Source organism: Puntigrus tetrazona, chromosome 7 (genome assembly GCF_018831695.1).
Source record: "Puntigrus tetrazona isolate hp1 chromosome 7, ASM1883169v1, whole genome shotgun sequence".
NCBI classification, from domain to species: Eukaryota; Metazoa; Chordata; class Actinopteri; order Cypriniformes; family Cyprinidae; genus Puntigrus; species Puntigrus tetrazona.
The window spans coordinates 3,511,558-3,536,296 of NC_056705.1; the positions used below are offsets into that span (position 1 = coordinate 3,511,558).

The following is a 24,739-nucleotide window of genomic DNA, read 5'->3' on the forward strand; positions in this document are numbered from 1 at the left end:
AATACACACAGATTTTCCCTTTTGCTTTGTTGGTTTCTCTAGCATTAATGTGTTGGGGCAGTTAAATTAATGTGGCTTAATTGTGGTTTGCCCATATCTGTTATGTGTCCTAAAATGTTACAAAGCTCTTTTCATCCAACTTGACAATGTACTGATGGTTTATACATTTCCTTTTAGATTTTTCAGTGAGTCCAGCAACAATAGGAATGTAATTCTAAACCCGTAAGACTCTCATTTTTGATGAACACAAAACAAAATAAAAACACAAAAAGTAGCCATATGTAAGGCTTGTCAGGTCTTGTGAGGTGACAAAATCACTTACTTGCTCACAATTAACTCACTCTGTATAGAAAGTTTGAGTATATATTTCATATTTCAAATGAATATTAAAATCGACGCATAAAAATAACTTTTATAACGTTTATAACTCTATTTGATATGTCGTATTTAAACAGGGCGTCTTGCTTAAGGAGATAGAATAAAGTGACTTTTTTTCTATCTCCTTATGCAAGATGCTCTGTTTAAACATGACGTATCAAATAATGAAATTGCAGTGGTAAAATATAAATTAAAATTGTTGTGACAGATGTGAAGGGAGAGGACAATTTATATATGCATCAGTACAATTCCAAACAATTCTTCAGTACTCGTTCCTCACAGTGCAATTACAGAAATCAGATGTCTTCAAAGACCCTTTCAAAGAAAGTCTGTTCACTCAGCAGCCATATTTGCAACGGCTCCAGGCAGACAAGAATGGAGGTATATCAGACTGCTTGCTGATCTCACAATTAAATGAGACATTTCAGATCAAAATCTGAAATGAACTGGCCCATGAATGTTTAAAAATCTTCAAATGTTTAAAAAGTTTCAAAGGCTAGACCAGATGGTATGCACATGCCCTGCTCATTTCCAAGTCCCCACTAACAAGGGCATAAGGATGATCGCTTTGATTTGGAAAATGCCAGTGGATTGGTCGATACACGATACTCGTGTCGGCACACTTCTACTATTCCAGCTTATTGTGCATTGCAGTACTCGCTGTCATACACCGATTGGTTGCTGCAGTGCCGCTTTTAAGTTAACCACACCTACTGTAGTGTCTCCCATTCAGTATTTTATAATTCACAGTTTTAAGTTAAAGTAGTTTTAAAGTGTTTTATTAAGTGTTGAGACATTTCTGAGTACTTGCTAGGGTTTTCTGTGTGGCTGAAGGATTGTTGCCAGGTGATCAACTGTTGTTCATACAGTTAAAGTCAGTGGGTTTCAAAATAACTTTCAGTCCCCATTGTATTTCATTGAATGGATTAGAAAATAAAATCTTTTCCACCTTCCTGTAACACAAAAAACAACCAGTGATTTAAGAAAGGTTCTATAATAGATGAGAAAGATAATTCAGTCTTGGGTTTAACTGTCAACGGTCATGCATTCCTACTGTACATTTACCAGGTAAGAATATTTTTCCATATGTGAGGCTGTTGACTAATCCTTTGTTTTCATCTACAGGGTCGACATGTTAAAACAGGACAGCTGGCAGCAATCAAAGTCATGGATGTCACAGAGGTAAAGAAAAAATAATAAAACAATATTTAGAAATGTCATTATATTGCCCCATTTTGGGCCTACTGATAAAAACTAAAAATGTAAATATAAAAGTGGTTGGTATCTGAGTCTGGTAGTAGGAAACTGGGTCTAGATGAGCACAAAGACAGGCTCTACTGCAGTGGTTTTCAGTCCTCATCCTGGGGATCCATCACTCTGTGTAATTTATGTAGGGCTGCACAATATTGAAAGAAACTCACACTGCAGTATTTAGATTTTCTGATATATACATTGAGATATGGAAAATAAAAATCCCCAGATGACTGGAGTAGCTCTAATTTGAAAAAATCATGGTGTCTATGTGTGAACGAAGAAAAATGTCAGTTTAAATATAATGATCAGTATACAAAACATTGCAATATCGATGCTGAAACCATAATTTTGCTTGTCACCCTTAATTAAAGGGTTCATATGATTTTGCTGAAGATCATTATTATCATAACAGAAATATATTACTCTTGTATTCCTTTTGTAGAGTAGGATGTATATCTTTACATGTTCCATTCACTGTAGTGAATGGAACTCCAATTTAAATAATTAAATAACTATTGAAAGCAACAACCGAAAGTTTACCGACAATCCTTTGTTCCCATTTTATGAAAATAAACTGACGAAAAATTAACTATTGTCTGAATTTATTATGAAATTTAAGACCGAAATAATGTTTTAATGTTAATAATGTTTTTTTTTTTTTGGTTTTGGTGTAAATTTATTAGTTAAGTGCTAAACTGCCAATAACTTAAGCCACAGAGAGACTGTAGGCAGCTGTGATTTATTGTATTGCATCAATAGAAAGCCAAATAATTTAAAGCTTTGTAATACAAAATACTTCCAAAACCAACTTTTATTCATGTTTTCGTGCCATGACTGCGAGGGCGGGAACATATGTGATGTACATGCACTCACTACACCATCTCATATAGCGTTTATATGCCGATGAGGACTCTAGCCTACAAGAATCTAAAGGACTGAACTAGGAAGGACGCAGCCTCCGTAGGATGCAACCTTCCATTTGAGATGCACCCTGAGAATTATATTTGATTAGATGATTCAGGTGTGTTTAATTAGGGTTGGAACTGAAATCTGCAGGTAAGTGGCCCTCCAGGAACAGGTTTGGACATCCCTGCCAAAAATAAAATGGAAGATGTCTTCAGTCTTGCTCCTGGAGGGCTATCTAAATGGAGAATTCCAACCCTTTTCCTAGTTAACACCTCTCTGCTAGGGTTGCAGTGAACTTTTTGTGTATGTGAATGTGACTAAGTGATGATTTCTTTATTTTGGGAGAACTCTTCTTTTAAATCAAAGATGGTACTATTCCAGGGGGAAGTCCATATGGGTAGCATAATTCATTTTTAAACGTAATATGCAAAATGGCAATGTGTTTTATATTTTTCCATACATGTATGCAATGTTTAGTGCAAAATTAATATTTTATTTTTCAATTTTAAACCATAATGGATTGTGTGTCTTGAGGCACCATATGCATCGTGCCTGCCTCAGCATTTCATGTTTGCATGCAGCGCGATGCACTGGACGCTCAATCCATTATGGTTTAAAAAGTGAAGAACAAATATAATGCATAGTGGCAAATAGGTAAATAACTAAATGAGAATGAGAATTTTGAGAAAATGAGGATTTTGCAACGGTTTTTGAAGGGGCATGCTAAATATATCTAATCAATTTGGGTAAAACTTTTTCCTTTAAATTTTGCAACTTAAAATGCACTCAAATGTTTTTCATGTACATATTAAAACTAGTGTAGAAAATGGCAAATGTAAATTCTATAATTGAAGACATGACTGACATAAACTCATTTGAGATGGGGGTCATTTTTGACAGAAATGAATGTAAAATTGTGGTGGACACCCATCTGTTAGTCATCAAACACATAGCCTGGAATAAGGGAATTCAAGAAAATTCTTGCAAAAAAACTATTTGCTTCCTATCACCGCCTATCTGAACTAAACCGAATTAGTAACAGATCTCCTTGATGTTTTATGGTTCATAACATTTTTTGTGTGTCTTTCTATCTGCGTTTAGGATGAAGAGGATGAGATTAAACTTGAGATTAACATGCTGAAGAAATACTCCCACCACAGAAACATTGCTACATACTATGGTGCTTTTATCAAGAAGAGTCCTCCTGGACATGACGACCAGCTGTGGGTGGGTATCTGAACATTTATCATGTTTTTCTCGATGTCTGTTTAAATGGTGTATTTCACTAATATTTCAAGGTTTAAGGCCTTGCAGTCTTTCAAGCCGATAGCTATGATATTGAGAGAATATTGGAATGAAAAGAGCACACACCCATGTTTCTCCAACGTTCTTGTGTTCAGAGATGGCAAGCTCATTTTCCAATAAGGATGAAAAATGACTAACTTCTAACTTCTTTCTAAGGTCTTCCCCCCTTTGATTTTCTGTCTGTGCAGTTGGTCATGGAGTTTTGTGGTGCTGGCTCTATAACAGATCTTGTTAAGAACACCAAAGGCAACTGTTTGAAAGAAGACTGGATTGCTTACATCTCCAGAGAGATTCTGAGAGTGAGTGACAACAACAGCTCTCCATTTCTCAGGACTTTCCATTTTTTTTTTATAAACAAACATCTCTAGTCTTTTCAATCTATTTCACCTTTTTCCTCAATGAATTATTTTACTCAGTGTTTGTCCCCAAGGGTGGAAATTTGTGTGATTTCCATAACTTTTACTTCTGAAGTTTATTGTGGAGTCACTTGTTCTTCTCAGGGTCTGGCCCATTTGCATGCCCACCATGTTATCCATCGTGACATCAAGGGTCAGAATGTGCTATTAACAGAAAATGCCGAAGTGAAACTGGGTGAGTCACATTATCTATTTATTTTCTTTAAATAAATTAAATATTAGAGATGCACAGATTGCAGTCTTTTTGTGTATGTGTGTGTGTGTGACCTGATGATAAAGATTTTTTTAAGAACTATATTTGACAGCATATACAAACAAAAATCAACTTTTTTTCCAATGCAAAAGCATCATAAAAGAAATTTAGTGTTCATATTTCAATTTCCCCAGTCAAAAGTTACAGATGTTCTCCTCATTGTGCAGTCTTTTACATTTAGACTTTTTTTAGAATCATAGCTTCATCGGAATTGGTATGAAACTCTGTGACTTTTATGACACTTAGTTTGTGAACACACAATAAATTAGGACATGATTCAACAAAGCTAAATGGTCACTCATGGTCTTTGGTCAAAAGTGGCCCACCATAGAAAATGAATGGGAAAGGGGAAGAAAATTAAAAAAAAAAACAGCTGAAATGTTTTGTGTGTACGATCTACAAATCCCTAACAATGCAGAAAATATTGCACAGCAATGAAGGAGTGAAACTCTAAAAATCATCCAGAGTGCAAAATCAATACATCCACTCACACAGACGCACACACACACACACATTTGTTACACACACACTCCTATGAACTGGTAACTGTAACATAGCAACTATGTAGTTAGAAAACTAAAAAGAGATTGAAATCAGATCAGACCCAGAAGGGTTAGGCTCTGATAAAGCATTTCTGTTCATTTTTGTTACATTTTTATTGGTACATCTCTTTCAAATTTCAGACCTTACTGGATCACTGTTATTTTACATCAAAAACTGACATACTTTTAGAAATTATACACAAAATAAAAAAATTAGATTTTAGAACTGAACGACCCCTTTTCGTCATGCACCACATTAACCAGTTTTGGTTTAATAGGCCCGTTTCACATGACATCAAGCTACTTCCGTTCTGACTCGAAGCAGGGTATTCTTACTTCCGACAGCAATTGCTATCGCTACCAGAATGGAGTTCACCCAGACTTCATCTGGCGTCTCAAATGAACCGAATACTGCTGAGATTTGTCGCTCGAAGTTGAGGGAGATGTTGAAAATGGAACACTTCGGTCACTGATTCCCACGACTCTTTTGCACTTTTTGCTGTCTTTACTGCAGTTAGATATATTTGTCAAATAAACCAAGTTTGTATGATTTGTGTTCTTCAAGGATCTGGATCTCACAGTGCTGTTTAGTGGCTGTGTGATCAGTGAGTCAGCTCTAGACTGCTCGCTCTTCACTGCGCCACTTTTCAAACCCAAGCAGATAAATGGTCTGTCTGGCACGGTTCAAGTGACTAGTGGCTGTTTTATTCTGCTTTTGCTGCACAGCTTTTTAAATCAAATATTTATTTATTTATTGAGGAAGATTATATCACTATAATTACAATTATCATTTTATCAGCCAGCCCTACCTCAAATTATATCTGCTCCTGTGCTCCCACTGTGAACTCTGGTTTATTGTCCCAGGCTGAGAACCACAGGTTTATAGCTTATTCTCACAGCATCTGGAATAATTAAATAAATGACTTAATTTCACTAAAATATGACAGGGAAATTTTAATCAGTATGGCTGAGATAACGTGCTGACGTTTATTGTTGTAATTAAGACCCCATCATTCAAATTGGATGTTTTGTTTTTGTATTTAAGGCTTCATTTTGTAAAATTTAAGACTTTAAAACTGCATTAATATTTTGTCAGTCATTACATATCTGGGTCTTTTGCAACCCAAACACAAGACACAACATGAATGGATCTGCTGCAAAAGTGTAAAACTCTTCTGATATTTAACAATAAAATAAAATGCAGTAATGCCATTCAAGCTGGTAAACTATTGTTTAATATTTCTTGCTCCAGAGCAGTCTGTTGACATATTAAAAGATATTAATCAAAACACAAATATTAAAAGATTTTTGCCTCCTTATATGTTCAGTATATACATATGGATTGACTTTTGAATGAGATTCCTACCCCCAATCTCACCCCCCAACATTAAATTGAAAAAATGCTAATTGTTATAGACTTGATACTGGCCATTTAATTCCTCTTTTAATCACATCACTGTGTCTTTTTTTGCAGTTGACTTTGGTGTGAGCGCTCAGTTGGACAGGACAGTTGGCAGGAGAAACACTTTCATTGGCACTCCTTATTGGATGGCGCCAGAAGTCATTGCCTGTGATGAGAACCCAGAAGCGACATATGACTACAGAGTAAGAGCCTGTCTTGAACATTTTGTACTGTTGTAATATAGTCCTTCTTTTCAGACCTCACTGTAGAAATCTTTCTCTCTTTTTTTCTTAGTGTCTAAGTGTTTATTGGTCTCAAACTCACTTCCTGGAGGGCAACAGCTCTGCACAGTTTTGCTCCAACCCTAATTAAACACACCTGGGGCCAGTTGCATTAACTTAGGCCACCATATTAAGATTTGTGTCTTAAAAACTAGATATACCAACCAGCAGTTGTCCTGGGGTAATCAGTCTCACTTTTCCAATAGAAATAAGACAAATCTACCTTTTCAAAACTGAATTTAAGAAGTTATGACCACTCTTGAAGGAGAAAACTTTTTAAGACAAGCCTACACAGTTCATGCAACCGGCTGATCGAGCTAATCAAGGTCTTTAGGATTATTAGAAACTTCCAAGCAGGTGTGATTTGGAGCTGGTTGTACATGAACTGTGCAGAGCTGTGGTCTTTGAGACCTGTGATTTAAGAATAGGACTAGTCTCAATTCTCGTCCTCGTGGGAAGAAATTTGGAATATTCACACTGTACTTAATTAGTAATGGTATATAATTCTAATATGCATTTGTGATTTAAGCTGCAGAATGTGTGCATTTATATGAAACATTTCTATACTGTGTTTCATACAAATAGTCTACCTAAAAACCATATAGTTATATTTTTACTATGGTATTGAGGTCCTATATGTGTGGGCTTAACTGTTTATCAGGATTTATATGTATGCTACCGTGGGATACCAATGCTTAATAATAAAAAAAAAGCTTGATTAGAATAAATTTAACCATGTAAAACTGAGATGCTACAATTTTTACAGATGTTACTGATTTTGATGATAAACAAAATTTTACCTCTGCATCCTAACTCAAGCTACTATCAAATGTGCAACTCTCCAGAAATGGGTGTGGAAAACTGTGGAAAAGTGGCAGTGTAGAGGGTGAGAAGAGGAGAGATAACCAGTAAAAACACAGACCTTCAGCACACTTATTACACAGACAGAGAATATTAAAACATCTTGAAAACAAAGACTGAAGGCAGTTACTTTTTGTTTAAGCTACTCTTCTTTGCATTTTTGGTCTTAATCATTTTGTTGTTTACCACAATAATCCGTCATGATCGCATTCATGATTAGTGGTAGTGCTGTTTATCAGCAGACGTATATGCGTGTATTTCAATTGCAAAAGACGTGATAAATGTATGTGTGCACTTTGTCCGTTCATGTTCATTTCTCCACTATAAGACGATCTCATGCATGATAAAGCTCATTGATCCAATGATCACAAGAGTGCATTCTCTCTGGTACAAAATATTTGCTACAAATTTGTGTTGGTAGAACACGGAAAACCAACTCCCTGCACTCAACCTTCAGCTCTGGTTGATAGGGTTGTTTTATTTGATACCGGTGGCAAATCAATACTTTTAAAATGGTACTGTGTCTGAACTGATGCTTTAAAAAAAAGCCACAAAATGATGGTAGATGTTTCAAGAATATCTTTTTATTAGACAAAAAAGTTATTTAAATTGAACAATATATTAAAAGTTTAAATTAGACATGAATATATAAGTAAATACAAAACCTAAGCAACCTAACCCAGCCACCATAATTAAACCCCTTAAAATTTTAGCAATTCTATTGCAGAAATATGACCATATTGTCCATATTCTCTGGCCTGCACACACAGGTATGTGTTTGAAAGTGCAGACAATATGAGAAGACTGTTCTGCTTTCCCCACCATCAAGCTTACAGGGTCTTGTCCTGATGAGATCTCAATCTCTTAATGGGCCTGTTCATCTATGGAGATGGCTCCACTTCTAGAGGTTGTTGCCTGAAGTAATTCTCGGTCCTCATCCTCAAACAGCTTTTCTAGGGCTGACTTCTTGGAACACTTCTTGTGATATGGAGACTGAAAATGTTTTAGACAAACTTGCTTCCAAAATGTATTTATTTTAAATAGTCTGTTTCAATATTACTTACATGTTCTTCTGCATTGAGTGACTTGTCCTCCTGATGGTCATCCAGTCTATCTTTCGATTCTTCCTCAGTGTTGTGATCCTGAAAGGCCTCCATTGGAAGCAGCAGAAGTAATATTGTGCACATAAACAGCAATACTTTGTTTTTAGAAACTGTAACATGGCACACATGGGATATAAGACTGAGCATAAAATACCTGATCTGTTCTTACATTGCAAACTTTTGCTTTCTCCAACCGGCCCGCAGCAACAGCACATCCAAGTTTGCCTTTGAAGGGAGGGTCCATCAGGGTGGCCACCTGGAGGAAGTTCTTAATGTCTTTATCCTGTAATAAAACATGACAGACTGTTAGTGTCTTACAGTTAAAATTGTTTTTTGCCTTCTTCCTTAAGCATAAGCTCTTATATGACAATGGAAAATACCTGATATAGTTTCTTCAGATCTCCCCAGACTTTTTCTTTTTTGCCCTATTCAGCCACCTTAAGGTTGACAAAACCTTGAGGTGTACAACAGCTTCATGATTTTAACAAAATCCTCTGCTTTCTGGAAGTCATCATCTGTGAGCCTTTCCAGTCTGGGGCAAAAAAGAAAATATGAAGACAAGAATAAAAAACAACTAATGCTGCTCATTGTTTCACAACTGCTGTTTTTGCCTGTTACTTATCTTTCTCCATTGGCTTCGTTGGTCGAGTCGTTGGTCAAGGGATGCTGCCTGGATGGCGTATACTGCCCAAATCCTCTCCACCATTACAATCACTATGTTCTGACATCCAGAATCATGTTATGTTGTGGCCGATCTGAATCACAAATGCAAATTTTGAATTACAATCTACTGAAGATGATGTTTGATTACTTTCTGAGATCCATGTGATGCGATCTGGGGAAAACTCATTGGATGTCATGCTGAGATGTTTTTAGGAAATTGGAAAAATAAGTTATGTTATTTTTTTTGGTCAAAATGATGTTTTCATTAAATTATTGTTCTATAACATCTTGTCTATCATCTCTGAAAATATTCTGCCAAATTTCACTTGTTTAGTGTAGGAAAATGGCGATTTATTCCAGCAAACAGAAAATACTGTGTCTTTCTCTAGAAGTAGCTGTGGAGCTGCTTTCTCTTAACATCACAAAAACAGTTAACCTACCATATCAAAATAAACCACATAACATATAATAAAGGTGCATCAATGCGAGTTTCCCGCCAGTAAACTATGGCAACTGTGTAAACTATGGCACTTAAAGTTGATTTATTTATTAATTTCAATATCGTGAGATGGCGGAGTGCAAGAAAACAACGCAATCTGAAGTTGCCTCTAAATTAAATAATGTCGCTTGCCTCAATCTGCTCAATCTTGGCGATGTCTGTTCCCTAAAACTGTGTTGCAATTAAACTGTGCTGCACTATTCCTGCTATCTAAACAAACAAGGGGTGATCAAAAGTTCAGAGACTATACCCATGATAAACAATGGAAAACTGTCCTTTTCAGGGCAACGTTATAGTCTGTGTAATGATGCAGTAAATCGCTACACCGTGCGTTGGGTTTTCCTAGATCGCATCACATATAATGACTACGCTACTTACTGAGAAGCTACTGCTTCTCCCCGCAGCACAGTCTTAGCCATGGAGGACCTCCTCAGACACACTACAATAGATCGAAATCTGGCACACCACTTTGTAATGGCACTGATGCTGTAAACCTTCTGTGCGGCTAGGTTTAGGGTGAAGGGCAAAGCACCCCAAATTTTAAGGCTTATGATTCTTCAGTCCAACATCCATATTGCTGGCGTTGTCTACTGTGGCAGTTTTTGCTTAATGTGGTCTTCACTGGTGTAGTGCACAGTAACTGTTAAATAGTGGTGCTGTGCCTATCACATGTGATGGCAGCCTTACTCACTTGTGCTAACTCCTGAATAAAATTTAGTTTCTCAACAGAGAACCATGCAGGAATAAGAGTGTTTGATGGATCATGCCTAGATAGAGTTGGTTGCGAGGATTAAGGGCAGCAGTCATCTCCCTATAAAGGATTAACTAAATTCTCTTAAACATTTTTTTCATTACTTTGATTACATATTTCATTACTTCATTACATTTTTTTATAACCTAAAGCATGGGAATTCCACAGTGGAAAAGTAATTCAGTCCCTTGACCACAAATTTGATCACAACCCTGTGAAGTTCCTCCACTTTCTCAAAGTAGCCTTCTTTGCCAGGGTAAATGGGGTCACTCTTGTACTACTAGCTAGAGAGCCATAATGGCAATTGACATTACATTAGCCTACTACTAACCTGCGGAAAGGCTGCTATCGTCATCATAATCTGTGGACTCCTTTTTGCTAGGGTTGGTATCACTGGGGCTGGGGTCATCCACACCAATAGTGCCAGCTTGTGCACAAGTTATCAAAAACAGTGCATCCCTCTGCTTTCAAGTTTATTTTGTGTTCCTTCAAACATTTTATTAGGTTTGGCATGTTTCTCCCTTTACACTCAACTGCTTTAAAAGATTTGCTGCACGTCGCAGGGTCAGAATCCTTTCTTGTGAAATACAGCCATACTTTAGAACGTTTAGTTTTAGGCATTTTAATGGAAGCATGTTTAATTTAGCTAGCAAAGCTAACAATAGACCACTTGCCACCGTCAGAGCAAGTGTAGGTGTTGCATTCACTCACTTCTCGGATGTTCTCTTTTCTAGACTATTTGAGCTTTTAATTTCTGCTTTTATTTGTGTATATACCGGTCATTTAGGTATTGCTATTTTTTCGGGTGCACCGAGGATACAGGCATGTACAGGCTTATGTTGAGACATACCTCTGAATGACACTGAGGGTAGAAGCTATAGTGTTCTGGGGTTTCATGACCCTTTAAGCATGTGTTTCAACAATAATTTTTGCAAACTATGAGAATAATGGGAAACAAAAATCTTTATTCAACAGTTCTTCTTATCCACTTCTCAGTTCTCCACCATTATAGAGAGTACCATGTTCACTACTGACATCAAACTTTCATAAACTTTTCATAAGAGATTTTGACTTCTGACTTACCACATACAGCAATGTAATTAACATGTTCAACATCCAGAAATGTAGCAAAGAGATCAGTAAAATAATCCATGTGACATCAGGGGTTAAACCTGAATTTTACAAAGCTATGAGAATATTTTTTGTACGTAATACGTTTTCATATCATGTGGATTCGTTGTTTTTGCACACATCAAAGCTTTAAAGACATGAACAGCGTATCCGTGTGACACAATATTGTGACTGCAATATTGTGACGTCTTCTTTGTCTCCCTCTTTCTCCAGAGTGACCTGTGGTCATGTGGTATCACTGCTATAGAAATGGGTGAAGGAGCTCCTCGTAAGTATTCTCAAATTTCCTGGTCTAGTCTGTCCTCTCAGTCCAGTCTCAGTCCAATTCCAGTACAAATAACTAATAACTCTAAATGCTAATTAGTATAAATGGTATTACATGTGGTGTAATGTTATAATTTAAGAGATTCAGTTTTCACTCCATGTAATACCTTATAAAGTGTTTTACTGCAATACTGCTGTCCACGGAGGTTACTGTAATTCAGCTTTTCCATAAGTGTTACCGGCTTTCAGCGAGTGGATTTATAGTCACATATATTCAGCTTGTGTGCAACAGTTTTTGTCTGGAGAACATTTTTTTAATTGATTTGATCATTTATGAATCATTTATCATTTTGACTACATTTGCACATTTGCACTAGTGCATTTTTGTTGTAAAATGGCATTTTAGAATTAAATCGATTCCTATCTACACTGGCATTTCTGCTGCATTTTATCATTGCTGCAAGAAATGCATGAATATTCATGCAGGTAAAAGCATAGATGTGTACGTGTTTACACTGAAACACAACCACTGAGTTTTCAAACTAAAACAGAATCTGCAGCGTTTTTGACATCGGAACCAAAAACAAAAAAGTTACGCATTTTAAAACGAAAACCCACTACTGTGAACAGGGCCTCACACAGTGATGTATTATGAGTTCAGTGTTGAACGGATCAGTAGTTTTAAACGTTCATTAAAAAGCATTGAATTTGCTGGTGTTTTAAAACTGATGAGTGAATTGTGCTTTACTGGTAAAAAGAGTGTGTGAACAGTGATTAAAGGTGTAGACCTGCCATGAGGCCTACATTAAAACTTGCATTCTGCATGTTGTGCAATTACACAGCAGCCCAACTTATACACGCATCCCAAACCACTGATTCATTAAACCCGCTTTGTGTTCCTCTAACTCTCTATTGTACTGGAGTAAAAGTATGCATTTTAATTAGGGAATGTAGTGGAATAAAAGTGTAAGTTGATAGAAATACAAAAACACAGTTTGCAACACAACTCTTCTATGAAGCCTGTATTTATAATACATTATTAAGGTATTCTTAAGGCATTGTAATGGATGTATAATGCATTATAAAAAAAAACATTAACATAGGTTATAACAACATCTCATGATTAATCATAGTAGCTATTTTAATACATTATATTGTTTTTATAAATATTTATTTTTTAATGAATAAATTGATTATTATAATATATATATATATATATATATATATATATATATATATTATATATATATTTTAATACTTTTAATAGTAGAAATTTTGTTCATGTAGCTCGCCCCTGATACTGACTGTTCAACCGCGAAATCTCATGCTGAGAAAAAATTATAATGAAAATGATGTGATCTAGGACATTGCAGTGTATAGATTTGTAAATACTTTAAGGCTCTCTTTCATAGCCATGTTTGAATACTTACTTTATTCAATATGGTGCCCAATCTAACTAAGGTCGAATAAGAACATAAAGTTGGCATGAAAGTATTCCATATATACCCAGTGGTTTAATCGAAGTTTACGTTTAAGGATTATGGAGGCCACTGTGCTCTTAGGAACCTTAAGTGTAGCAGAAATGTTTTAGTTTTTGTAACCTTGGCCAGATCTGTGCCTTGCCACAGTTCTGTCTCTGAGCTCATCAGGCAGTTCCTTTGACCTCATGATTCTCATTTGCTCTGACATGCACTGTGAGCTGTAAGGTCTTGCATAGACAGTTGTGTGGCTTTCCTAATCAAGTTCAATCAGTATAATTAAACACAGCTGGACTCAAATAAAGGTGTAGAACCATCTCTAGGATGATCAGAAGAATTAGACAGCACATGAGTTAAATATGAGTATGACAGCATGTGATATTTCTGTCTTTTTTTTAATAAATCTGCAAAAATGTGAACAATTCTGTGGGGTGCTGTGTGTACATTAATGAGGGGAAAAAAAAACAAAAAAAAAAAACTTCAATGATTTTAGCAAATGGTTCCAATATAACAGAGTGGAAAAAAAAAAAAAAAAAAAAAAAAAAAATATGGGGTCTGAATACTTTCTGTACCCACTGTATATGTGTATGTGTATATATTAGCAGCAGAATGGAGATCAGGATAAAGTGTAGTGTGTGCAAAGATAGATAGCGCTGCTACTGTATCCTGAAAAAAGGACTTGTTATCTGACTAGTTAGCTTATTTTTACAAAAAAAAAGGATATTATCTCTTTTATTAAATGTGTGTGCCACTTCTGAAGTTTTCTGTTTCTCCCCAAGTCTGGCTAAAGCTACACAAAAAAGTGTTTATTTTTATTGTTTTGATGGGTAATTTTTTTGTCTCTTTTTGCAGCTCTGTGTGACATGCATCCAATGCGTGCCCTTTTCCTTATTCCCAGAAATCCTCCTCCACGGCTTAAATCAAAGAAGTGGTAAGATGAACCTACAGTAAACCCTACCCTAAACCTAACCAGGCCATAACAAAAGCAAACTTAAGATAAAAACACATTTACTGTAACAACTATGCAATTTTAATTCTTTGAGCTTTTTTATCAAGACTAATGTTTCACAGGACATTTACAAATAAGCGTGTTTGATATATCAGCCCTAAATGTGGAGCTAATGATATGCCAACTTCAAAATGTGTTATATAGTAAAAATATTTTGCGGTCATAGCTTTGTATTGTACAAAAAATGATTATTTGATGTTCTCTATATCCGGTTGGTTCTTATCCTGATTTTTTCTATGTCAGTAGAGTAAGTAAATGACCAATGTGTGTAATTTTTCTTTGTTACCTCCACCGAGCCATTCCTGTTTGTCAAGAAAATTCTGCCATGATGATGTAAAAGGGGACTTTGACTTTTGATGAAACTGCAAATTTTGCTACACTCCATTGTATTATGGGTGTTATTATGAGTTTTCCTATCTATTTTCACTACACCTCTTTTCACAGTTTTCTCTAGTTGTGTAACATTAAAAAAAAGAATGCCCTTTTAATATATGGACATATTTTAATTTAAAAAAAACAATTTTGCCAATGGTGAATTAACAGACCAAACTTTGCTTTACTCTCTAAGCTTCTGTTCCCATTTTTTCAAAGGTCCAAGAAGTTCTTCAGCTTTATTGAAACCTGCCTGGTGAAGAATTACAACCATCGCCCCTCTACAGAGCAACTGTTAAAACATCCTTTCATTAGAGACCAACCTAACGAGAGACATGTTCGCATCCAGCTTAAAGACCATATCGACCGTACTCGTAAGAAGAGAGGCGAGAGAGGTTAGACACTTCAATACAGAAGTTCTTCTCAGGATTTGTTTTAGCTCTGGCACTAATGTTTCTCCTATCAGCTTCAACCGGTGAAGATGTCAACCATGTGGACACTGGTTCTAGTCTGATAATATAGAGTTGTTGATTTTCAAGCTTCATTGAATGAACCTAGATGAATCGATTTAAATCCAAGCTATGCAAAGCTGTGTTTTCACATGTTAACAAAACTTCACTAAACGTTATTTGTAGTGACTGCCATCCAATAATCACAATAAGCTTAGAACTTTGTTATGAACTTGAAAAAGTAAGGCAAGTTTATCTAAACTTTATATATCTGCATGCCAAAACTCTAGCAGTAATTATTTCTCAGTCATGTAGCTTGTTTTATTTGGTACTGTAGCCAAATTCCTTTTCCTGTGACACAATTCAGTTCATAGAATATATCATTTGATGAGAGGCAGAGTGAAACATGTATCTGTGGATGAGACCAAGTAAACTTTGCTTATTAGCGTTAGTTGTAAAACATACCAATACCACTGCAAACAATATAGTACAAACACATATAAAGGTTGCCAACTGTCTGTGTAATTCTGTTATCTGAATTTTGTAGTGTTTTATTTCATATAGTTTAAATTTAAATATTTTGCATGATCTTTTACCTTTTAGATGAGACAGAATATGAGTACAGTGGAAGTGAAGAAGAAGAAGAAGAGGCACAAGAACAGGAAGGAGAACCCAGGTATAGCAAAACTTGCAGATAACATTTTTTTTGCTCCAAAGTAGCAAATAGATGTTGAAGCTGTGTGCCTTCCTGGTTGGTTTGTCTCAAGTCTTACTGATGTGTCCCCTCAGTTCTATAGTGAATGTGCCTGGTGAATCTACTCTGCGACGTGACTTCATTCGTCTGCAGCAGGAGAATAAGGAGCGATCAGAGGCACTGAGGAGACAGCAGCTGCTCCAGGAACAGCAACTCAGAGAACAGGAGGAATATAAGAGGCAGCTGTTGGCGGAGAGACAGAAACGCATTGAACAGCAGAAGGAGCAAAGAAGACGACTCGAGGAGGTTGGGCTTCAGTATACTGTGTTTATTGATGCTTGTTCTGTGTGAACGCGCGTGTGTTTTGGAGAAAATGGAATTGTAGGTGGTTGCTGTGGCAACAAACAACAGTACCATTATGTTTTGTGATATGTTAACAAACTTTTTTGAGGAATGCTGTTTGTGAAATTTAGTTCTTTGTAGTCCTGTGCGGCCTATTAATTCAGCTGATTTAATATGTCTGAAGTTTAAATGTATAATAATTATTTTGCAAGGCAAGCACATGAAAAAGTGTGCTGATAGGTACTCGCATCACTGACAGTATGATTGTTGTATTACATGTTACTTAAGGTGCCGTTTTGAGTACATCACATAAAAAAGATTGGAAGACACAAGTGTAATTTTTTATAAAATTAATTTTATTAACAAAAGATAGACAAGCGTAACCGCAATTTATCAATGGAAAAGGAATAAAGTGCATAATATGCCTAAAAATAAAGTGATTATATTAGGTGGTGCTATCTCAGTGCCACATTATCTGGTAAGATGAGCTACTGCTACTGCTACTAACAAATAAGGTGAAAAACCTTATTATGCATCAAACAAATATGTGAAAGGATATTTAATAATGGCAAACAACTATGCAATATTTAATGTAAATTAGAAAAAAAATCATAAAATGTCACTAAAATAAAACAATGCCACTCAGAACCTGAATGTATCTGTTCTAGCCTTACAGGGCTGAGGGTGTTTTCACACTTGGTTCGATTGCCTGGTCAGAGCACCAGATCAATTGCTTTCCCCTTTCCTGCCGCCCCTGAGCAGTGTTCATATTTATTTATTTATTTATTTATTTTATATTTATTTTATAAATACAATTTTTTTGCATTGCATGTATACAAATAACTTTAACAGTTCAACATAACATTGTATGACATTGAGTACAGAAATAATAGATTAAAAAAATATATAAAAGAAAGAAATACAGAGGTAATACATCAAAATTACAAATCAGTCAGCAGATCACTATAGTATAATTTTCAACTTTTTTGTTTGTTGTTGTTGTTGTTGTTTTTACACAATTCATGAGGCAAGAGCCATGTTTTTTTCCCCAATCAATCTTATCTATTAAAGAATTCGAAAAAAATTCATTCATTTGTGGCAGAACTGTGGCTCATTTGTGCCATCAAGCCAGCACCCTGTGCTTAGTAACATCGGTGGAGAAGATGGCGAAATGCCTAACATTGCTCTCTGCATATATATATATATATATATATATATATATATATATATATATATATATATATATATATATATATATATATATATATTTACATCATTAATAGCAGTTCATTTCCGTGATTTGGTACAATTGCATTCACATCAGCAGCGAACCGTATGAACCGTACCCCAGACCACCCTTTGTTCACTCCATCAAAAAGAACCCAAAACTGATGTCAATTGAGTTCGAACATGATGAAAATGATTGAACTGTCTTACATTAATTTGTCCATAAATAGTTGAGTTTGTGTAAGATGAGCACACATCACTGTCACTAAGAATACTTATTTCTTTGAATAAATATAAGATTTGTGTGTTGTAGTTTTGTACAACTTTTGCTTGTGTCAGTTCACCAAGATCCAATCATTAAACCTAAAATGTAGCTACTGAGATGATAGAGGGGCTCTGCCATAAAATAGACCCTGGAATGTGCTGACCAGTACACACTTTACATGTATAGGACAATTTTACTGGCATTTAATATAGGAATTGATGCATAGATCAAGTAGGCAATTTCAAATAGAATTCTCAACATTTGAATTGGATCAAGAAGTTAAAAACATCTCTTGACTTTAACAGCAACAGCGACGGGAGCGTGAGATGAGACGGCAGCAAGAACGGGAGCAAAGACGCAAGGAGCAGGAGGACAAAAGACTCAAGGAGGAAATGGAACTTAGGCGTAAAGAGGAAGAAGAGCGCAGGAGAGTCGAAGAGGAAAAGAGAAGGATTGACCTTGAACAGGTGACTTAATAAGATATATTAAATTTATAATGACATGGAACTTCAGCTAATCAATGCCTCTGTTTGACTTTGTTTGTCTGACAGGAGTTCATCCACCGGCAGCTTGAGGAGGAGCAAAGACAACTTGAAATCCTTCAGCAACAGCTGCTGCAGGAGCAGGCCAAACTACTGGTATTAAAAACCTTTTTGTTTCAATTGTCATTGTTTTAGTCCCTGTTTTATGTTTTTGTTCTTCAAATGATAGTGATAGCTGGTTTGTGTAAAATCTAAAAAGATTTAGCTGTACATTAAGGTGTCACATGTCGGTCATGCAGTGTTGGGGAGTAGCTAGCTATAAGTAGCGACACTAACAACCTAACAACATTTTTCAGTAGTGTGACAGTAGCTTAGCTACTTTTTAAGTAGTGTAGCATTTCAAGTAGCTAACTACTTTTTCTAAAAAGTAGTAGTGTAATGTGAACAAACACTATATTCCATTTGACTGGGATACTTTTGTCATTGAAAAGACTTTGGAAATTTTGCTTATCTCCTTTATTTAACACAACTGAATGAAGAGATCCAAGAACTGAACAAATAAGCTGATGTTCTCATTCAGGTGTGCTAAGTAAAATGAGCAGAGCAGGGGGTCCCCGGGACTGGGCTAGAGTGTCCTCTTGTAGTCCTCTTTTAGTTAACATTCTGATTCTGATCATCATGAATTGTATTTTCTGATTGACACGGTCCCTGCACAATGTTCATTGCTCCTTACTCTTTTAGTAGGGGAAATCTGTTATTTCACTTCAAAGGCCTACCCCAAAGACAATACACATCTACACATGATGCACATGCACCAATGCTGTTTGTAGCATTTTTGTTTGCTTTAGTTTCGTTCACAAGAGACTTTTCCCACTTATCTATTTTGTCTTGGTCAGGCTGTCAAATATTAGTATGATGTCATGAAGAGCTTATCCTGACAGTTGTCTTGATACCTGCTGATCCTACTTTATCACTCTGTTCGTCCATCTCTCAGGCTGATGAGAGGTATCGTAAGAATCTTCAGGGTACACCTCATGCTGCTCCAACCAAACTGCCTCCTTTGCTGCAAGGATCTGAACCGTACACCAATGAAAACCCCTCCACTGAGTCTTCAGGCATGCACAGGCCGATGGAACCACAAGTAACCTAAAATAATTTTCTCCTGATTTTCTATTTCTCCTCCCATCTCTGTCTCTGTTTAACAGATTTTCACATTGTTTAAATGTAAGTGTAATGGCTCATTTCCACTAAGTAGTACAGTATGCAGTTATATCCGTTTCCATTGTCAGAAGTTGTGAATGGTTCCAAAATAACGAACTGTACCGTACTGCTTTTTTAGTACTCTTCCATAAGGGTATCTTGCAAAGCAAAGGTTTCCAAAAGGGTGGAGCTCCTGTTCACTCATTCCATTCTGCTGCTCGTGAATTTATTTACATCGGATAATTTTCATCAGAGGGCCCAAACAAAAAAATGTGTATTTTATCATTTTGTTTTCACACAGACAATAAGAACACACAGACAGTAAGCGTTCTTCCTAATTTTCAAAATATTGCTGCTATTGTGTCATGAAATTTTCAGATGAGAATATAGTTATTTAAAACTCAAATCTGAGTATTATTTTTAAAGTGTGCACCTATTTGAAAATTTTATATGCCGAACATTGGGTCCTCAGTGTTTATGTATCCACTTAGAGCAGCCTCAAACTCAGCTCGTCTTTTCGACATTTGCAGTGCAGTGATAAACATGAGATATGATTCCTTTTGAGTAACATTTTATTTCCTGTATATACCACACCTACCAAAAAAGATTACCGATGGCAGTGGAAATGCAAGTTGAATTGGGGTGTTCCGTACCGAATCAGACCATACTGTACTGTACTGTACTGACCTGTACCGCTCAGTGGAAAAAAGCCATTTTAATACCTTTGTATCCGTTCATTTACTTTGAGTGTTTGTTTTATACAGCATATCTTTTTCTTGTGTGTAAACATGTCGTAACAACTAGGGGTGGGACTCTTTAGACACCTCATCTGATCTGGAGTCAGTTTGATTCTGTGATTTTCTTTTTGTTTTGTTTTTTTGGTGCAGTTTGAATTAGAAACATGTAACTGACGCTTTGCCTGACATCTTCTTGATCAAACCAGTTGTTAAGACACAGCATAAGGGTTTCCTGTCGACACTTCACTCGTACAGGCTCTTCATCTGAATGCATCTTAGACTAGAGCCTCAATGAAACTTGTCTATTCTCTGAAATGGTCTGTGTTCTCTGCTTGGTGGGCTCTCAGAAACAAAACCCTTCTTCATGTGATGTATTAGTAATACTATTGTTTCTGCAAGAGTTGCTGGACAGGCGACACTCCCCTTCCATTCTTAAGATCTATGTGGCTGCCATAGCAGCCCCACATGATTTCATTGCAGGACACTCAGTGGGCAAAGACAACCTTGTTTTCCGTTTCATGAAGGGAGCCAGGCGTGTGGGACCCCCTCACTATCCCCACCTCAGGCCTGCCTACTGTACTTAAAGAGGCGCTTCTTTTCAACCTGCAAACGGCCACCTTGAAGTCCCTATCATTTAAAAGCATTCTGTTATATGCACTAGCATCTGTAAAAATGAATAGGCTATTTGCAAGTGCTTTGCTTAGCCCTGTCTGGAATTCGGGTCTGATGACATCCTGAGACCATGGCTTGGCTATGTGACTAAGGTGCTCTCTACACTGTTCAGAGTGCAGATGGTGTCTTTATCAGCACTATCCCCCGCAGAGAGAGATCAGGAATTTTACCCTCTCTGCCCAGTCAGGGCATTGAAAGCTTATGTTGAGCCATCCACCACCTTTAGGTGAACTGATGAGCTTTTTGTTTGCTTTGGCACCTGTTCCAGAGGGCTGCCAGTCACAAAGCAAAGTCTTTCTAAGTAGGTTGGTGATGCTGTCTTGCTAGCTTACTCTTCTTTGGGCCAACATTGCCCCATCCAAGTAAGAGCCCATTCTACTTGAGATATTGCCTCGTCGTTGCTATCCACATTCACCAGGTTTTATAATCTGAGTGTTCCGGCATTACATGACAGAATCCTCACTGCTTAATGGGTTTACTACTCGTTTACTCGTTTAATATGCCTGGCTTATAACTGCCTGCGCTCGCTTTCACTTACTTGGTTGTCCTTCTATTAGCACAGCGTGATTGGACTGTTACCATAGCATCTTAAGCAGACAAAGTACTTGTTCCCATGTCTCAGGGATTATGTTGGATTATTCATTTAAAAATAACTAAACAATTGTGTGTCTGATTGGTCTCCACACTACAGTGTCTAATTGGCAGCAATAATACAGCTCTAATGTACACAAGGGCCACAGAAACAATAAGCTCAGAAACATCAAAGAGAAAATCACAATTTCATCAAATCTTTTTTCTCCCATATGCTGATGAAACACGTGACACGTGGCAGACATGTAAATGAAACTAAACTCCTTAAAAGGTTCTGGATGACAACTGTGAATTAAGTCTCTCATATTTCACAGTTGTTCACTCATTTACTGCTTAGTGTATCTACCCTCCATGTCACTCTTACATGTTGTTCTTTCCCCCTCCCTTAAGGTCCAGTGGTCTCACTTAGCAGCTCTAAAGAGCAACTCATCAGCACCCCATGTGTCTCGCTCCCAGTCCTTCAGTGATCCTGTTCCTAGTTTTGCACATCTTCATCTTCGCCCTCAGGACACCTCTCACCAGCACCACCCAGTGCACACTTCATACCCTGACCACCCACAGCCTCCTCAGTCCAGAGGCCATGAGACCCCTGAGCAGACTCTTGATGAAGAGGTTCCCCCGAGGGTAAGAAAAGGGACCATGGAGTTTCTTTTTAGAGATCTGTGTAGCACTAAGGCCCGGTTTACATTAGTGAGTTTTTGTTTTAAAACGGCATTTTAGAATGAAAATGATCCTCGTTTCTGCAGTGTTTTAGAATCAATCTGTTTACACTACACAACCTAAAAAGCATGTCACATATCTATACTTGTACCTGCATGAATGGTCATATGTCTATATTGTTATTGCTTCAAAATCAAATGTAAGATAATGTGATATTTAAAAGATCCTCTTCTTACTTTCCCGCAAGGTGCCAATAAGAACAACATCGAGATCTCCCGTGCTGTCCCGTCAAGATTCTCCACTACAACCTGGGCTACATAACAACCAAGCTGGACAGAGGAATGCTGGAATGTGTGATCTTTAACAAAATTTCTATGCAGAAGAAGTTTATATTTTATAAGTGTATATTTCTCAAGGAAGTTTTAGTAATTTTGTCTTTTGACCTCTCATCCCTTTAGTAACGTGGAGCCACGGCTGCTGTGGGAGCGAGTTGAACAGCTCTCATCTAGATCAGGTAGTGGGAGCTCCTCTGGCTCTAGTAACTCCAGCTCTCAGACTGGATCACAGGCCACCTCAGCGGAGAAGTTCAGGGTCCGTTGTGAGTATAATTTTTTTTTTTTTAGGTTTTTTTGGTTTTGTTTTGTTTTTTGAAAAAACACACTGACAAACAGGAGTGTTCCTGGAGTGTTATTTTCCTGTGGTGTTGAGCTTCTACCTTAATTAAACACACCTGAACCAAAGTAATTGCTGTCTGAAATCACTCGTATACCTTTAAATAGGATACTGTTTGAGGGGACAGGCACTTTTAGTGCTGTCAGAACCATACTAGATATTATTGAGTGCTCTCAATTCATTCCAACATGCACAAAAATAATGTGTACAACAGTATGTTCAAAGACTAGAGAACACATAGCCAGCCAGTGTTCAAAACTATCGCCTTACTTGAGCTTGTAATGATGTTTGCTAATTTGAGTGGCCATGCTGCAGTATAAGTATATAATTATATTTAATAAATTAAAAAAAATAAACATAGTTGATTGATAATAAATGGCTTCGACCAAACACTTACCATGAGTGAAAGTGGTTTTGTGTTAGCATTCATATTCTCTGACAAATGGCGAAGAAATCCTAAATTCTGCCAGGGTATGTAAACTTATGAGCACAACTGCAGGATTGTACAGTAGAGGTGTGCGATATGTATTGTCTGCGAGATCATAATTTCAACAATGTGCAACTTTAGCAATTATTTAGCTAAATCTATTCAAAACTCTACTACAGAGTGCACACAAACTTTACATGAAGTCTAGACTAGTGCACATACGCATTTAGAGTGTGTTCTTTCACTGCATGATTCAGGCTAATGATATTTTACATTATACAAATTCAAGACATGGGGCAGAAAATTTGTATTTATATCATTTTAAATACCCTAGTTTATCAATTTCACACAAGTGTCTGTTTTCTCTGAAAACCATGATTACAAATGTGATATAGAATTTTTACAACAGTTCAATAAACAAGAAGTTGATTAAGAGACTTGCATTTTAGATACAATATTTCCTGTTTTTGGGCTATTTCGACAAGAACCCTTATTGTAGATACTATTTTATGTTCAATAATTTAATAGAAATATTTTAGAATTTAGTTTGAATCAAAAGGGACCAAATCCTGACTGGACGAGTTTGAGGAGTTGGGGATGGAGGAGGGTAATTAGTTACTGAGCAACGCAAAGCAAGCTTTTTCAACAAGCAGTGGCGACCTATCCAGCTTTGACACTGATTGTGTCCCTCCTGTCTACCTGCAAATAAGTCTTGTGCTCATTCACTCTCTCTGCAGCCTCTTCAAAGTCTGAGGGCTCACCCGTGCAGCGGCCAGAGATTGCTGGGAAGAAGACAGAAAAGAAGAAGGACTTTGTAAGACCAGTTAGACATGCTGTAAGTATCGGCTGTCCTGAATGCTGATTTTTTGTTGTTGTTTTTAAGAAAATAAGTAATCAAATCAAATCATTTTCTTTGTACTGTCTATTAGGGGTGTAACAGTACACAAATATGATGGTCTGGTACATACCTTTGGCCACAGTTTGGTCTGATTTTGGTACAGCAAGGGGAAAAACTAAACTCTTTTTTTTTAAGAGAATGGTTTACTAAACAAGCTGCTCCTTCTTTAAATACATTCAGTTATAGTTTTCTTTAATAGAAAATCTACCTCAGCTTGTGCCAACAATTAGACCTTTTACATTATAAGGCTACTAGGCTTAACACTAAAGATGACAAAACTTAAATTGAATTATTATTTATTCATAAATGGATGATTAAAATTATTTTAAAATAATATGCAAAAATGCAGATTTCTTGTGCTCATTAACTATGCATTATTTTAAATTTAACTTAATAAATAATAACATTTTGTTCAATAACACACTGGTTTGTTGGGGATGGAGGAGGGTAATTAGTTACTGAGCAACGCAAAGCAAGCTTTTTCAACAAGCAGTGGCGACCTATCCAGCTTTGACACTGATTGTGTCCCTCCTGTCTACCTGCAAATAAGTCTTG

The 24,739-nt window shown here is 36.7% G+C and overlaps 1 protein-coding gene across 3 annotated transcripts in view; it reads left to right on the top strand.

Annotated features, from left to right (window-relative positions):
* The window catches only part of LOC122348935 (mitogen-activated protein kinase kinase kinase kinase 4-like), a 39,240-nt gene that overhangs the window by 3,559 nt on the left and 10,942 nt on the right, over window positions 1-24,739 (top strand). Inside the window, exons 3-19 of one of the 3 annotated variants that reach the window (XM_043244825.1) lie at window positions 1,504-1,560; window positions 3,640-3,765; window positions 4,032-4,142; window positions 4,344-4,434; window positions 6,529-6,659; window positions 11,959-12,013; window positions 14,340-14,418; window positions 15,088-15,263; window positions 15,921-15,993; window positions 16,107-16,317; window positions 18,151-18,312; window positions 18,397-18,483; window positions 19,322-19,468; window positions 21,918-22,151; window positions 22,435-22,538; window positions 22,646-22,785; window positions 24,024-24,121. In XM_043244825.1, coding sequence (XP_043100760.1) covers window positions 1,504-1,560; window positions 3,640-3,765; window positions 4,032-4,142; window positions 4,344-4,434; window positions 6,529-6,659; window positions 11,959-12,013; window positions 14,340-14,418; window positions 15,088-15,263; window positions 15,921-15,993; window positions 16,107-16,317; window positions 18,151-18,312; window positions 18,397-18,483; window positions 19,322-19,468; window positions 21,918-22,151; window positions 22,435-22,538; window positions 22,646-22,785; window positions 24,024-24,121 — 2,082 coding nt within the window. Of the gene's footprint in view, window positions 1-1,503; window positions 1,561-3,639; window positions 3,766-4,031; window positions 4,143-4,343; window positions 4,435-6,528; window positions 6,660-6,750; window positions 8,698-8,730; window positions 8,770-8,905; window positions 9,622-11,958; window positions 12,014-14,339; window positions 14,419-15,087; window positions 15,264-15,920; window positions 15,994-16,106; window positions 16,318-18,150; window positions 18,313-18,396; window positions 18,484-19,321; window positions 19,469-21,917; window positions 22,152-22,434; window positions 22,539-22,645; window positions 22,786-24,023; window positions 24,122-24,739 lie in introns of those variants that run through there. The other 2 variants (XM_043244824.1, XM_043244823.1) reach the window with 2 other exon arrangements.